General features: G+C 41.4%; 1 protein-coding gene across 1 annotated transcript in view; it reads left to right on the top strand.

Moving 5' to 3' along the window:
* LOC115119027 (parathyroid hormone 2 receptor-like) overlaps positions 1-15041 on the top strand; it is a 117808-nt gene that overhangs the window by 81164 nt on the left and 21603 nt on the right. The window contains exons 9-10 of the mRNA XM_065017213.1: positions 10032-10092; positions 14790-14856. Coding sequence (XP_064873285.1) covers positions 10032-10092; positions 14790-14856 — 128 coding nt within the window. The remainder of the gene's footprint in view (positions 1-10031; positions 10093-14789; positions 14857-15041) is intronic.

The raw sequence follows: 15041 nt of genomic DNA, 5'->3' as shown, positions 1-15041 counted from the left end.
AGCCCCTGTATTAGTAGTCTATTCTCACAGCCACTGTATTAGAGTAGTCTCTTCTCACAGCCATTGGATTAGAGTAGTCTCTTCTCACAGCCACTGAATTAGTTTAGTTTTAGTTTAGTTTATTTTATTTTTACAGGGACATTGCACATTAATCAATGTTTCAGTAAAAGTGCCGGTTTTAGCCAGCCGGCTAATTTTCAACCGCAGTCCCTGGGCAGGTTATTAAAAACAATTACAATATAGACAATAGCACCATAGAACAAGCAAGACATAGCAACATAGGACAAGCAAGACATAGCATACAGACAGAGCAACATAGAACAAAAAGCAGCAAGACAAAATTCATAAAAGCAACAAAGTGTTTCCACACCTCACAAGCTACAGACAACAGACAACATGGAGAGCGGCAACACACAGCTAGGGACCATGTTCACAAATCTGATTGACCTTTAGCCAGGTCTTCAAGCATTTTGTGAAAGTGTGATATGTGGTGCAGTTATGTGTGTCTGATGGCAGTGTATTCCAGACATGGGAAGCTCTCACATAGAATGCAGATTTACTAAAGGTGCTTTTCCTTAGGGGAACTATACAGTCACCTCTCATGGCAGACCTTGTGGATCTGCTGCCATATGTCTGGGTTTTCTGTTTAACAAAAATATTGAGTGGAGGGGGAGCCAGGCCATTAAGGATCTTGAATACAAGACATGCGTCGGTGTATTGCACAAGATTTTCCCAACTCAAGAGCTCATGCTTGCTAAGGATGTGACAATGATGATGGCTATTGGGCTTCCTATCAAGCACTTTGAGAGCCTGTTTGTAGACAGACTGAATAGGTTTTAATGTTGTACAGCAAGCTTGGGCCCAACTAGTCAAGCAGTATGTTAAGTGGGGGAGTATCATAGATTTGAAGTACAGTTTTGCTACCTCTGTAGTCAAACAATTTTGTATGAATCCGAAATAAGCTAGATTGAATTTAGTTATTTGAATTACCTTTTTCACATGCTTTTTAAAAGAGAGGTTGGAATCAAGTATGATGCCAAGGTACTTAAAATCGGATACCACCTGGAGCTTCTCCCCTGACACATAGACATCTGGCTCAGTAGCATCTGTTGCCCTCTTTGTGAAGAACATGCAAACAGTTTTTTTCACATTGAGATGCAAACACGAGTCACTGAGCCACTTTGTAACCTGGACCATTACAGTAGTGAGTTCTTGTGCAGCTTGTTGTTTGCTCTTTGCATGCACATATATCACTGTATCATCTGCATACATTTGAACTTCAGACCCAGTACAGACAGAAGGCAGATCATTAATGTACAGGCTGAACAGGAGGGGCCCCAGTATTGACCCTTGGGGCACGCCCACATCATAGCTACGAGTGGGCGACAGCTCATTGCTCACTCTGACACACTGAGTTCTGCCTTCAAGGTATGATTTCATGATTTCAATTAGAGTAGTCTCTTATCACAGCCACTGTATTAGAGTAGTCTCTTCTCACAGCTACTGTATTAGAGTAGTCTCTTCTCACAGCCACTGTGTTAGTAGTCTCTTCTCACAGCTACTGTGTTAGTAGTCTCTTCTCACAGCTACTGAATTAGAGTGGTCTCTTCTCACAACCACTGTGTTAGTAGTCTCTTCTCACAGCTACTGAATTAGAGTGGTCTCTTCTCACAGCTACTGAATTAGAGTGGTCTCTTCTCACAACCACTGTGTTAGTAGTCTCTTCTCACAGCTACTGAATTAGAGTGGTCTCTTCTCACAGCTACTGAATTAGAGTGGTCTCTTCTCACAGCTACTGAATTAGAGTGGTCTCTTCTCACAGCTACTGAATTAGAGTAGTCTCTTCTCACAGCCACTGGATTAGAGTAGTCTCTTCTCACAGCCACTGTATTAGAGTAGTGTCTTCTCACAGCCACTGTATTAGAGTGGTCTCTTCTCACAGCTACTGCATTAGTGTAGTCTCTTCTCACAGCTACTGTATTAGAGTAGTCTCTTCTCACAGCCACTGTATTAGAGTAGTCTCTTCTCACAGCTACTGAATTAGAGTGGTCTCTTCTCACAGCCATTGGATCAGTAGTCTCTTCTCACAGCCCCTTTATTAGAGTGGTCTCTTCTCACAGCCATTGGATCAGTAGTCTCTTCTCACAGCCCCTTTATTAGAGTGGTCTCTTCTCACAGCCATTGGATCAGTAGTCTCTTCTCACAGCCCCTTTATTAGAGTAGTCTGTTCATCATCACAAACTGTATTAGATTAGTCTCTTCTCACAGCCACTGTATTAGATTAGTCTCTTCTCACAGCTACTGGATTAGAGTAGTCTGTTCATCATCACAAACTGTATTAGAGTAGTCTCTTCTCACAGCTACTGGATTAGAGTAGTCTGTTCATCATCACAAACTGTATTAGAGTAGTCTCTTCTCACAGCCACTGTGTTAGATTAGTCTCTTCTCACAGCCACTGTGTTAGATTAGTCTCTTCTCACAACCACTGTGTTAGTAGTCTCTTCTCACAACCACTGTGTTAGATTACTCTCTTCTCACAACCACTGTGTTAGTAGTCTCTTCTCACAGCCACTGAATTAGAGTAGTCTCTTCTCACAGCCACTGGATTAGAGTAGTCTGTTCATCATCACAAACTGTATTAGATTAGTCTCTTCTCACAGCTACTGGATTAGAGTAGTCTCTTCTCACAGCCACTGGATTAGAGTAGTCTCTTCTCACAGCTACTGGATTAGAGTAGTCTGTTCATCATCACAAACTGTATTAGATTAGTCTCTTCTCACAGCCACTGTATTAGATTAGTCTCTTCTCACAGCTACTGGATTAGAGTGGTCTCTTCTCACAGCCACTGTATTAGAGTAGTCTCTTCTCACAGCTACTGTATTAGAGTAGTCTCTTCTCACAGCCACTGAATTAGAGTAGTCTCTTCTCACAGCCACTGTATTAGAGTAGTCTGTTCATCATCACAAACTGTATTAGATTAGTCTCTTCTCACAGCTACTGAATTAGATTAGTCTCTTCTCACAGCCACTGTGTTAGTAGTCTCTTCTCACAGCTACTGAATTAGAGTAGTCTCTTCTCACAGCCACTGGATTAGAGTAGTCTCTTCTCACAGCCACTGAATTAGAGTAGTCTGTTCATCATCACAAACTGTATTAGATTAGTCTCTTCTCACAGCTACTGAATTAGATTAGTCTCTTCTCACAACCACTGTGTTAGTAGTCTCTTCTCACAACCACTGTGTTAGATTAGTCTCTTCTCACAACCACTGTGTTAGTAGTCTCTTCTCTCAACCACTGTGTTAGATTACTCTCTTCTCACAACCACTGTGTTAGTAGTCTCTTCTCACAACCACTGTGTTAGATTAGTCTCTTCTCACAACCACTGTGTTAGTAGTCTCTTCTCACAACCACTGTGTTAGATTACTCTCTTCTCACAACCACTGTGTTAGTAGTCTCTTCTCACAGCCACTGAATTAGAGTAGTCTCTTCTCACAGCCACTGAATTAGAGTAGTCTGTTCATCATCACAAACTGTATTAGAGTAGTCTCTTCTCACAGCCACTGTGTTAGTAGTCTCTTCTCACAACCACTGTGTTAGTAGTCTCTTCTCACAGCCACTGTGTTAGATTAGTCTCTTCTCACAGCCACTGTGTTAGATTAGTCTCTTCTCACAGCTACTGTGTTAGATTAGTCTCTTCTCACAGCTACTGAATTAGAGTAGTCTCTTCTCACAGCCACTGTGTTAGATTAGTCTCTTCTCACAACCACTGTGTTAGTAGTCTCTTCTCACAACCACTGTGTTAGATTAGTCTCTTCTCACAACCACTGTGTTAGTAGTCTCTTCTCACAGCCCCTGGATTAGATTAGTCTCTTCTCACAGCCACTGAATTAGAGTAGTCTCTTCTCACAGCCACTGAATTAGAGTAGTCTGTTCATCATCACAAACTGTATTAGAGTAGTCTGTTCATCATCACAAACTGTATTAGAGTAGTCTCTTCTCACAGCTACTGGATTAGCGTAGTCTCTTCTCACAGCCACTGGATTAGAGTAGTCTCTTCTCACAGCCACTGGATTAGAGTAGTCTGTTCATCATCACAAACTGTATTAGAGTAGTCTCTTCTCACAGCTACTGGATTAGCGTAGTCTCTTCTCACAGCCACTGGATTAGAGTAGTCTCTTCTCACAGCCACTGGATTAGAGTAGTCTGTTCATCATCACAAACTGTATTAGATTAGTCTCTTCTCACAGCTACTGAATTAGAGTAGTCTCTTCTCACAGCCACTGTGTTAGATTAGTCTCTTCTCACAACCACTGTGTTAGTAGTCTCTTCTCACAACCACTGTGTTAGATTAGTCTCTTCTCACAACCACTGTGTTAGTAGTCTCTTCTCACAACCACTGTGTTAGATTAGTCTCTTCTCACAACCACTGTGTTAGTAGTCTCTTCTCACAGCCACTGTGTTAGATTAGTCTCTTCTCACAGCCACTGTGTTAGATTAGTCTCTTCTCACAGCTACTGGATTAGAGTAGTCTCTTCTCACAGCCACTGGATTAGAGTGGTCTCTTCTCACAGCCACTGGATTAGATTAGTCTCTTCTCACAGCCACTGGATTAGAGTGGTCTCTTCTCACAGCTACTGGATTAGAGTAGTCTGTTCATCATCACAAACTGTATTAGATTAGTCTCTTCTCACAGCCACTGTATTAGATTAGTCTCTTCTCACAACCACTGTGTTAGTAGTCTCTTCTCACAGCCCCTGGATTAGAGTGGTCTCTTCTCACAGCCACTGAATTAGAGTAGTCTGTTCATCATCACAAACTGTATTAGATTAGTCTCTTCTCACAGCCACTGTATTAGATTAGTCTCTTCTCACAGCCACTGGATTAGAGTAGTCTGTTCATCATCACAAACTGTATTAGAGTAGTCTCTTCTCACAGCCACTGTATTAGAGTAGTCTGTTCATCATCACAAACTGTATTAGAGTAGTCTGTTCATCATCACAAACTGTATTTGAGTAGTCTCGTCTCACAACCACTGTATTAGTAGTCTCTTCTCACAGCCACTGTATTAGAGTAGTCTCTTATCACAGCAGCTGAATTAGAGTAGTCTGTTCATCATCACAAACTGTATTAGAGTAGTCTGTTCATCATCACAAACTGTATTAGAGTGGTCTCTTCTCACAGCCATTGGATCAGTAGTCTCTTCTCACAGCCATTGGATCAGTAGTCTCTTCTCACAGCCATTGGATCAGTAGTCTCTTCTCACAGCCACTGGATCAGTAGTCTCTTCTCACAGCCACTGAATTAGAGTAGTCTCTTCTCACAGCCATTGGATCAGTAGTCTCTTCTCACAGCCACTGAATTAGAGTGGTCTCTTCTCACAGCCATTGGATCAGTAGTCTCTTCTCACAGCCACTGAATTAGAGTAGTCTCTTCTCACAGCCATTGGATCAGTAGTCTCTTCTCACAGCCACTGAATTAGAGTGGTCTCTTCTCACAGCCATTGGATCAGTAGTCTCTTCTCACAGCCACTGTATTAGAGTAGTCTGTTCTCACAGCTACTGTATTAGAGTAGTCTGTTCTCACAGCTACTGTATTAGAGTAGTCTCTTCTCACAGCTACTGTATTAGAGTCGTCTCTTCTCACAGCCACTGTATTAGAGTGGTCTCTTCTCACAGCCACTGTATTAGAGTGGTCTCTTCTCACAGCCACTGTATTAGAGGCACATTCAGAAAACAATCATCAATAGCATCTACCCCAATCCTCTTACATCCTCTTCTCCTCCCCACTCGGCCTCACAGTGACTCTTGCTTGTTTGTTTTGATACTTCCCCTCCCTCTTATGGTAAATGTTGTTTTTATTCATCTCCCATTCTCATTTGATGTGTTCTTCCTGTTAGAGAGCAGAGACCATGACAGAGATGTTTGAAATGTAGATGTAAAAATAACAACTTTTCTCAGGCGAAAGGAGCAGGAAATACGCTCCCAGGGAACTTGGTGTTTGTTGACTAACGCAGGCATGCTGGCAAGCAGACAGGCACACAGACTTACACACACACACACAGACACACACACACACACACACACACACACACACACACACACACACACACACACACACACACACACACACACACACACACACACACTTAGAAACAAACCATCCTTTCTATCACAGTCAATCAATGTGATTTTGTCTCTTTGGTTAAGCCACTCAGCCGAGACAGAGAATTACAACTGCGATCCATGTCAACCCAGAGAACCAAGTAATTACATTTATGTGAAGTAAATATGAGGGTGTCGGAGTAAACAAGTTGTTATGTTGGAAGGGTCATATTCAGCAGAGTGGTTTGTTTTCTTGCTTAATGTAAAAAACATGCAAATGTGTTTTCTTATGTAATATACCAACATTAAAGTTGTCCTCTGAAAATGTTATCTACCTTACGTGCAATGGTTTTACACCCGCAAACACAGTCATATATATATATATATATATATATATACACAGTTGAAGTCGGAAGTTTACATACACCTTAGCCAAGTACATTTAAACTCAGTTTGTCACCATTCCTGACATTTAATCCTAGTAAAAATTCCCTGTTTTAGGTCAGTTAGGATCACCACTTTATGTTAAGAATGTGAAAAGTCAGAATAATAGTAGAGAGAATTTTTTATTTCAGCTTTTATATCTTTAATCACATTCCCAGTGGGTCAGAAGTTTACATACACTTAATTAGTATTTGGTAGCATTGCCTTTAAATTGTTTAACTTGGGTCAAGCGTTTCGGTTAGCCTTCCACAAGCTTCCCACAATAAGTTGGGTGAATTTTGGCCCATTCCTCCTGACAGAGCTGGTGTAACTGAGTCAGGTTTGTAGGCCTCCTTGCTCGCACACGCTTTTTCAGTTCTGCCCACACATTTTCTATAGGATTGAGGTCAGGGCTTTGTGATGGCCTCTCCAATACCTTGACTATGTTGTCTTTCAGCCATTTTGCCACAATTTTGGAAGTATGCTTGGGGTCATTGTCCATTTGGAAGACCCAATTCCGACCAAGGCTTAACTTCCTGACTGATGTCTTGAGATGTTGCTTCAATATTCCACATAATTTTCTGGCCTCATGATGCCATCTATTTTGTGAAGTGCACCAGTCCCTCCAGCAGCAAAGCACCCCCACAAAATGATGCTGCCACCCCCATGCTTCACGGTTCGGATGGTACTCTTCAGCTTGCAAGCCTGCCCTTTTTTCCTCCACAAGTTCTATTTCTGCTTCATCAGACCAAAGGTCATTTCTCCAAAAAACACAATCTTTATCCCCATGTTCAGTTGCAGACCGTAGTCTAGTTTTTTTATGGCGGTTTTGGAGCAGTGGCTTCTTCCTGGCTGAGCGTCCTTTCAGGTTATGTCGATATAGGACTCATTTTACTGTGGATATAGATACTTTCGTACCTGTTTCCTCCAGCATCTTCACAAGGTTATTTGGTGTTGTTCTGGGAATGATTTGCACTTTTCACACCAAATTACGTTAATCTCTAGGAGACAGAATGCGTCTCCTACCTGAGCGGTATGACGTCTGCGTGGTCCCATGGTGTTTATACTTGCATACAATTGTTTGTACAGATGAACGTGGTACCTTCAGGCGTTTGGAAATTGCTCCCAAGGATGAAACAGACTTTGTTTGTTAACAAGAAATTTGTGGAGTGGTTGAAAAACGAGTTTACTGACTCCAACCTAAGTGTATGTAAACTTCCGACTTCAACTGTATATATATCACAGTAATATATGATTTATGGACAACAAACATTGCATATTTTTACACTGCTCAGCTATCAATTTGTGTTTTGTTTTTGTACACCAATCTATGATGACTAATGTGTATAGAAGTATATATAAATATATATATATATTATACAGTACTAGTCAAAAGTTTGGAAACACCTAATCATTCAAGGGTTTTGCTTTATTTTTACTATTTTCCACGTTATATAATAATAGTGAAGACATCAAAACTATGAAATAACACATATGGAATCATGTAGTAACCAAAAAATTGTTAAACAAATCAAAATATATTTGAGATTCTTCAAAGTAGCCTTTTTCTTGATGAAAGCATTGCGCACTCTTGGCATTTTCTCAACCAGCTTCATGAGGTAGTCACCTGGAATTCATTTCAGTAAACAGGTGTGCCTTGTTAAAAGTTAATTTGTGGAATTTATTTCCTTCTTAAGCCAATCAGTTGTGTTGTGACAGGGTAGGGTGGTATACAGAACATGGCCCTATTTGGTAAAAGACCAAGGCCATATTATGGCAAGAACAGCTCAAATAAGCAAAGAGAAACAGTACATCATTACTTTAAGACATAAAGGTCAGTCAATCCGGAACATTTCAAGAACTTTGAAAGTTTCTTCAAGTGCAGTCGCAAAAAACATCAAGCTCTATGATGAAACTGGCTTTCATGAGGACCGCCACAGGCAAGGAAGACCCAGAGTTACCTCTGATGCAGAGGATAAGTTCATTAGAGTTAACTGCACCTCAGATTGTAGCCCAAATAAATGCTTCACAGCGTTTAAGTAACAGACACATCTCAACATCAACTGTTCAGAGGAGACTGTGTGAATCAGGCCTTCATGGTCAAATTACTGCAAAAATACCACTACTAAACAACACCAATAAGAAGAAGAGACTTGCTTGGGCCAAGAAACACGAGCAATGGACATTAGGCCGGTGGAAATCTGTCCTTTTGGTCTGACTTGAAATGTTTGGTTCCAACAGCCGTGTCTTTGTGAGACTCAGAGTAGGTGATCGCAGCATGTGTGGTTCCTACCGTGAAGCATGGAGGAGGAGGTGTGATGGTGTCAAATCAAATCAAAAACAATTGTCACATGGTTAGCAGATGTTAATGCGAGTTTAGCAAAATGCTCCGACAGTGCAGTAATATCTAACAAATAATCTAACACATTCACAACGACTACCTTATACAGACAATGTAACGGGGTGAAATAAATACATATATTTGTATGGATGCGCGATGGCCGTGTGGCATAGGAAAAAATACTATTGTTGTTTAAAATACTGTATATACAGTAAATATGAGATGAGTAATGTAGGATATGTAAACATTATTAAAGTGGCATTATTTAAAGTGACGAGAGATACCATTATTAAATCCATTTATTAAAGTGGCCAGTGATTTGAGTCTGTATGTTGGCAGCAGCTTCTCTATGTTAGTGATGGCTGTTTAACAGTCTGATGACCTTGAGATAGAAGCTGTTTTTCAGTCTTTCCATCCCAGCTTTGATGCACCTGTACTAACGTCCATCGGGGTGAACAGGCAGTGGCTCAGGTCGTTGCTATTTTTGGCCTTCCTGTGACATCGGGGGCTGTAAGTGTCCTGGAGGGCAGGTAGTTTGTCCGCGTTGATGCGTTGTGCAGACCTTCTGGAGAGCCTTGCGTTTGAGGGCGGTACAGTTGCCGTACCAGGCTGTGATACAGCCCGACAGGATGCTCTCGATTGTGCATCTGTAGAAGTTTGTGAGGGTTTTAGGTGACAAGCCAAATTTATTTAGCCTCCTGTTATTTTCCTGACACCACACCCCGAGTTTGGAGTTGAGTTGACCTCACTCATATTTTTCAGCTCTAACGGGGAGAGAGCCACGTCTGTTGATTACGATTCACAACTTCCTGCTTTGTAGCTAGCTGACTCTTAAAAACACCTTTTAGCAAAACGAAATCAACCCACTCAATTATCCTGTATTCAAAGTTCATGCTGTCTCAGAGAGCTATTTCTGGATTGAACAACTCATTATTTTGTCTAACTAGCCTGTTCCTGTGCTATTGCAGCTGTTATTAGTGAGCTGTTACATAGGAACAGAAAAATGCAACAACATAGTTATGAAAAAAGGAATAACACAAATAACACCAATTCAATAGAAAACAAGCAATTAAGTAATTTCGTTATGTTAGGGCCCTGGTGCTCTATTTAATTAGTGTTTAGAACATTTGTAGGAAGCTGCTGTTCTTTTCATCATTCCAATTCCAGGTGTTCCAGCTCTGTTCGTGGCAGCATGGGCAGTTGTCCGGGCAACACTAGCAGACGGAAGGTGAGTGAGAACCTAGTCCACATTCAATATGCAGATGCTTTATGTATAAATATCTAATAGCTATCCCCAATTATCTGCTCACCAGATGGAATCCTCCAGCTATGGACCTCTCAAGCACCTTGTCATGCCTCCTTTATCACCCCCTGCTCTTCATAATTATGCTCTGTATAAATATGGATTTATGTAGAATGACCGTATCAAGAGCACCATCTCTCCTCCTCCAGTTAATTGGGATTCAAAACATTAAGCTATTCAACATCATGAATACATTTAAATTATGCCGTGACTGCGGATCCAATTTTTCCTGGACTTTTTTTCTCCAAACTAAAGATCCCGAAGCTCCTGAGCATGTGTGGATCACGCTCTTCACATGTGTTTATTTACCTCTACTTTACTTTACTCACATATTTCTACATAAAGCAATTTAAAATAACCATAGTGAATAGATTTAAGCTACCTCCGTTTCATAGCTTATTAGATCATTATACTGTCTGTCGGTCTGAGCATTTGTACCAGCATCATTTTTTGGATCAATCAAAAGACTGTTGATTTTATGATGTACAGTGTTCAGACCCCTTGACTTTTTCCACAATTTATTACGTTACAGCCTTACTCTAAAATTGATTTTTTTTTTAATTAAAATCCTCAGAAATCTACACACAATAGCCCATAATGACAAAACAAAAACACATTTTTGAATTTTTGCAAATGTATTAAACATATTAAACAGAAATTCCTTATTTACAATAGTATTCAGACCCTTTGCTATGAGACTTGAAATTGAGCTCAGGTGCATCCTGTTTCCATTGATCATCCTTGAGATGTTTCTACAACTTGATTGGAGTCCACCTGTGGTAAATTCAATTGATTGGACATGATTTGGAAGGTGCACACCTGTCTATACAAGGTCCCACAGTTGACAGTGCATGTCCGAGCATAAAACAAGCCATGAGGTCAAAGGAATTGTCCGTAGAGCTCCGAGACAGGATTGTGTCGAGGCACAGATCTGGGAAAGGGTACCAAAAAATGTCTGCAGCATTGAAGGTCCCCAAAAACACAGTGGCCTCCATCATTCTTAAATGAAAGAAGTTTGGAACCCCCAAGGCAGTTCCTAGAGCTGGCCGCACGGCCGAACTGAACAATTTGTTGAGAAGGGCCTTGGTCAGGGAGGTGACCATGAATCCAATGGTCACTCTGACAGAGCTCTAGAGTTCCTCTGTGGAGATGGGAGAAACTTCCAGAAGGACAACCATCTCTGCAGCACTCCACCACCTTTATGGTAGAGTGGCCAGACAGAAGCCACTCCTCAGTTAAAGGCACACGACAGCCCTCTAAAGAGTCTCAGACCATGAGAAACAAGATTCTCTGGTCTGATTAAACCAAGATTGAACTATTTGGCCTGAATGCCAAGCCTCACGTCTGGAAGAAACCTGGCACCATCACTACGGTAAAGAATGTCTCTGAATGTCCTTGAGTGGCCCAGCCAGAGCCTGTACTTGAAACCGATCTAACATCTCTGGAGAGACCTGAAAATAGCTGTGCAGCAACACTCCCCATCCAACCCGACAGAGCTTGAGAGGATCTGCAGAGAAGAATGGGAGAAACTCCCCAAATACAGTTGTGCCAAGCTTGTAGCGTCATACCCAAGAAGACTCGATGCTGCAATAGCTGCCAAAGGTGCTTCAACAAAGTAACGAGTAAAGCGTCTGAATACTTATGTAAATGTAATATTTCCGTTTTTTAAATTTGTAATACATTTGCAAGAATATCTAAAAACCTATTTTGGCTTTGTCATTATGGGTTAGTATGTGTAAATGTATCAGGGGGGGGATTATTTAATACATTTTAGAATAAGGTTGTAACCTAATAAAATGTGGAATAAAATGTGGAAAAAGTCAAGGGGTCTAAATACTCTGAAGGAACTATAAATCATCAAATGTACAGTACCAGACCAATCTGCTGGCTAGGTAACATGATTTAATTGTAATATGGGTGTTAAGTACTTGGTAATGGTAGTGATTTGACTTCCTATTAGTGGCTTGTACTATGCACTGGAGACAGCAGCAGGTCTCTTCTGCACCAAAACACTGTAAGGATAAACAAAGGGGGCGGTAGACGGAGGAACATACTCTCCTCTCAGGGATGATTTGGTGGGTTGCCTTGTGATGATTTTGGGGATGATTTGGTCGGTTGCCTGTTGAATCTGGTGCTGAATAGTTGTTCCCAGGGTTTCTTTCATCAGGTATTCAGGATGGGTACACTGTGTGAAAGCCTGAATGGTGAGACCCAGGGCTTGCTTGCAGTTCTCTCTTTTCTCTCTCTCTCTTTCTATTGCACCTTCTCTACAGTATTCCATTAAGCTGCCTTTAAGTGTTTTTCCTCAATTATCCTCTCAGGAAGCAACCTTAAGAGAGAGTCAGCATTTGTAGAAAGATCCAGCATTTGGAGAAAGATTGAGCATTTGGAGAAAGAGCCAGCGTTTGGAGAAAGAGCCAGCGTTTAGAGAAAGAGCCAGCGTTTGGAGAAAGAGCCAGCGTTTGGAGAAAGAGATAGCATTTGTCAGATGTAGCATTATCATATGAAACATTATCAGATGTAGCATTTGTCAGATGTAGCATTATCATGTGAATCATTATCAGATGTAGCATTTGTCAGATGTAGCATTTGTCAGATGAAGCATTATCAGATTTAGGATTATCAGATGTAGCATTATCAGATTTAGGATTATCAGAGTTAGCATTATCAGATGTGGCATTATCAGATGTAGCATTTGTCAGATGTAGCATTTGTCAGATGTAGCATTATCAGATGTAGCATTATCAGATTAGCATTTGTTAGATGTAGCATTATCAGATGTGGCATTATCAGATGTAGCATTTGTCAGATGTGACATTTGTTAGATGTAGCATTATCAGATGTAGCATTATCAGATGTAGCATTTGTCAGATGTAGCATTAACAGATGTAGCATTTGTCAGATGTAGCATTATCGGACGTAGCATTATGTACATAACAAGTTAACACTACATTAAGGAATCATCAGTCATGTACAACTCCCTCCATGGTTATCTCTCTCCATTTGGGACACACTGCTCTGCAAATCACACACTTCTTAATTAAAGCCTAGTGCATAAAACACATTATATGCAATCACTGAATACTGACCTCCATCGCCTGCACATTCAAATTATGGCTAGCTATCATACCTAAATGTGGCAGATCCTTGGAGGGAAAATTTGACAAATGCAGACTCTCTTTCCTCCAACGGGTTCCTATCTAATGTGTGACCAAAAACCTCCCAAATCATGTTAACAGAATGTCCATCCAGAATCTCCCTCGGTTCCCGGGATGAATCCTTCTCTTTGGATGGGTATTCTATTTTCAGAGCTGCTCTCTTTGCAAATCATGAAGTAAACACCCATAACTGGATTAAGTGTGCTCAAATAGAGGGTAACAAATCTTGCTCAAATACTGACTGAATAAACAAAACATATTCTCACAATGAATGGGTAGGCAGACATAGCCTTTGTCATTGGCCCTGATGGAACTCAGTGGATGTTTCTTTATCTGCCCTGTGTGTCACTGTGAATAGGGAGAGAGGGTCTCTTTATTTATTTTTTATTTTACCTTTATTTTACTAGGCAAGTCAGTTAAGAACAAATTCTTATTTTCAATGACGGCCTAGGAACAGTGGGTTAACTGCCTGTTTAGCTGCCCTGTGTGTCACTGTAATGAATAGGGAGAGAGGATCTCTTTAGCTGCCCTGTCGGTCACTGTAATGAATAGGGAGAGAGGATCTCTTTAGCTGCCCTGTTGGTTACTGTAATGAATAGGGAGAGAGGATCTCTTTAGCTGCCCTGTCGGTCATTGTAATGAATATGGAGAGAGGATCTCTTTAGCTGCCCTGTCGGTCACTGTAATGAATAGGGAGAGAGGATCTCTTTAGCTGCCCTGTCGGTCACTGTAATGAATAGGGAGAGAGGATCTCTTTAGCTGCCCTGTCGGTCATTGTAATGAATAGGGAGAGAGGGTCTCTTTAACTGCCCTGTGTGTCACTGTAATGAATAGGGAGAGAGGATCTCTTTAGCTGCCCTGTTGGTTACTGTAATGAATAGGGAGAGAGGATCTCTTTAGCTGCCCTGTTGGTTACTGTAATGAATAGGGAGAGAGGATCTCTTTAGCTGCCCTGTCGGTCATTGTAATGAATAGGAGAGAGGGTCTCTTTAACTGCCCTGTGTGTCACTGTAATGAATAGGGAGAGAGGATATCTTTAGCTGCCCTGTCGGTCACTGTAATGAATAGGGAGAGAGGATCTCTTTAGCTGCCCTGTCGGTCACTGTAATGAATAGGGAGAGAGGATATCTTTAGCTGCCCTGTCGGTCACTGTAATGAATAGGGAGAGAGGATCTCTTTAACTGCCCTGTCGGTCACTGTAATGAATAGAGAGAGTCTCTAAATGGAGTTCATTATCCTTCCCGGGAATGATCAACTTCTCTCTCCCTCCCTCTCTCTCTCTCTCTCTCTCCCTCCCTCTCTCTCTCTCTCTCTCTCCCTCCCTCCCTCAGTCCCTCCACTTCTCTTTCCACTTCTTTGTTTTGATACATCACCCCTACTTCACACCCTTCAACTTTATTCCTCCTTGTTTGCCTTTCTTCAACCATATATTTTCCTCTTCTTCTTTTCTCTCAATGATTCTAGGTGCTGGGAGTTAAGTGCTGGGAACATTAAGTGGATATACCAAGTCCCCATTCTGACAGCCATTGGGGTAAGGCAGAGTAATGCTTTGCTTGCTGCCTCCAGTCTGTCTGTGTCTCAGAGTTGGTGTAGGATGATACGCTGCCTCACAGAAAAGTAGATCAAGTTTTCCCCTTAACTTTTCGCTGTTTCATAACACAGCTGAACACCTCTGTGGCAGGGACACAGACAGATATCAGAGCAGGAAACGAAAAC

Source organism: Oncorhynchus nerka, linkage group LG1, assembly GCF_034236695.1.
Source record: "Oncorhynchus nerka isolate Pitt River linkage group LG1, Oner_Uvic_2.0, whole genome shotgun sequence".
Taxonomy (NCBI): domain Eukaryota; kingdom Metazoa; phylum Chordata; class Actinopteri; order Salmoniformes; family Salmonidae; genus Oncorhynchus; species Oncorhynchus nerka.
This window is presented reverse-complemented; position numbering and strand designations above follow the sequence as displayed.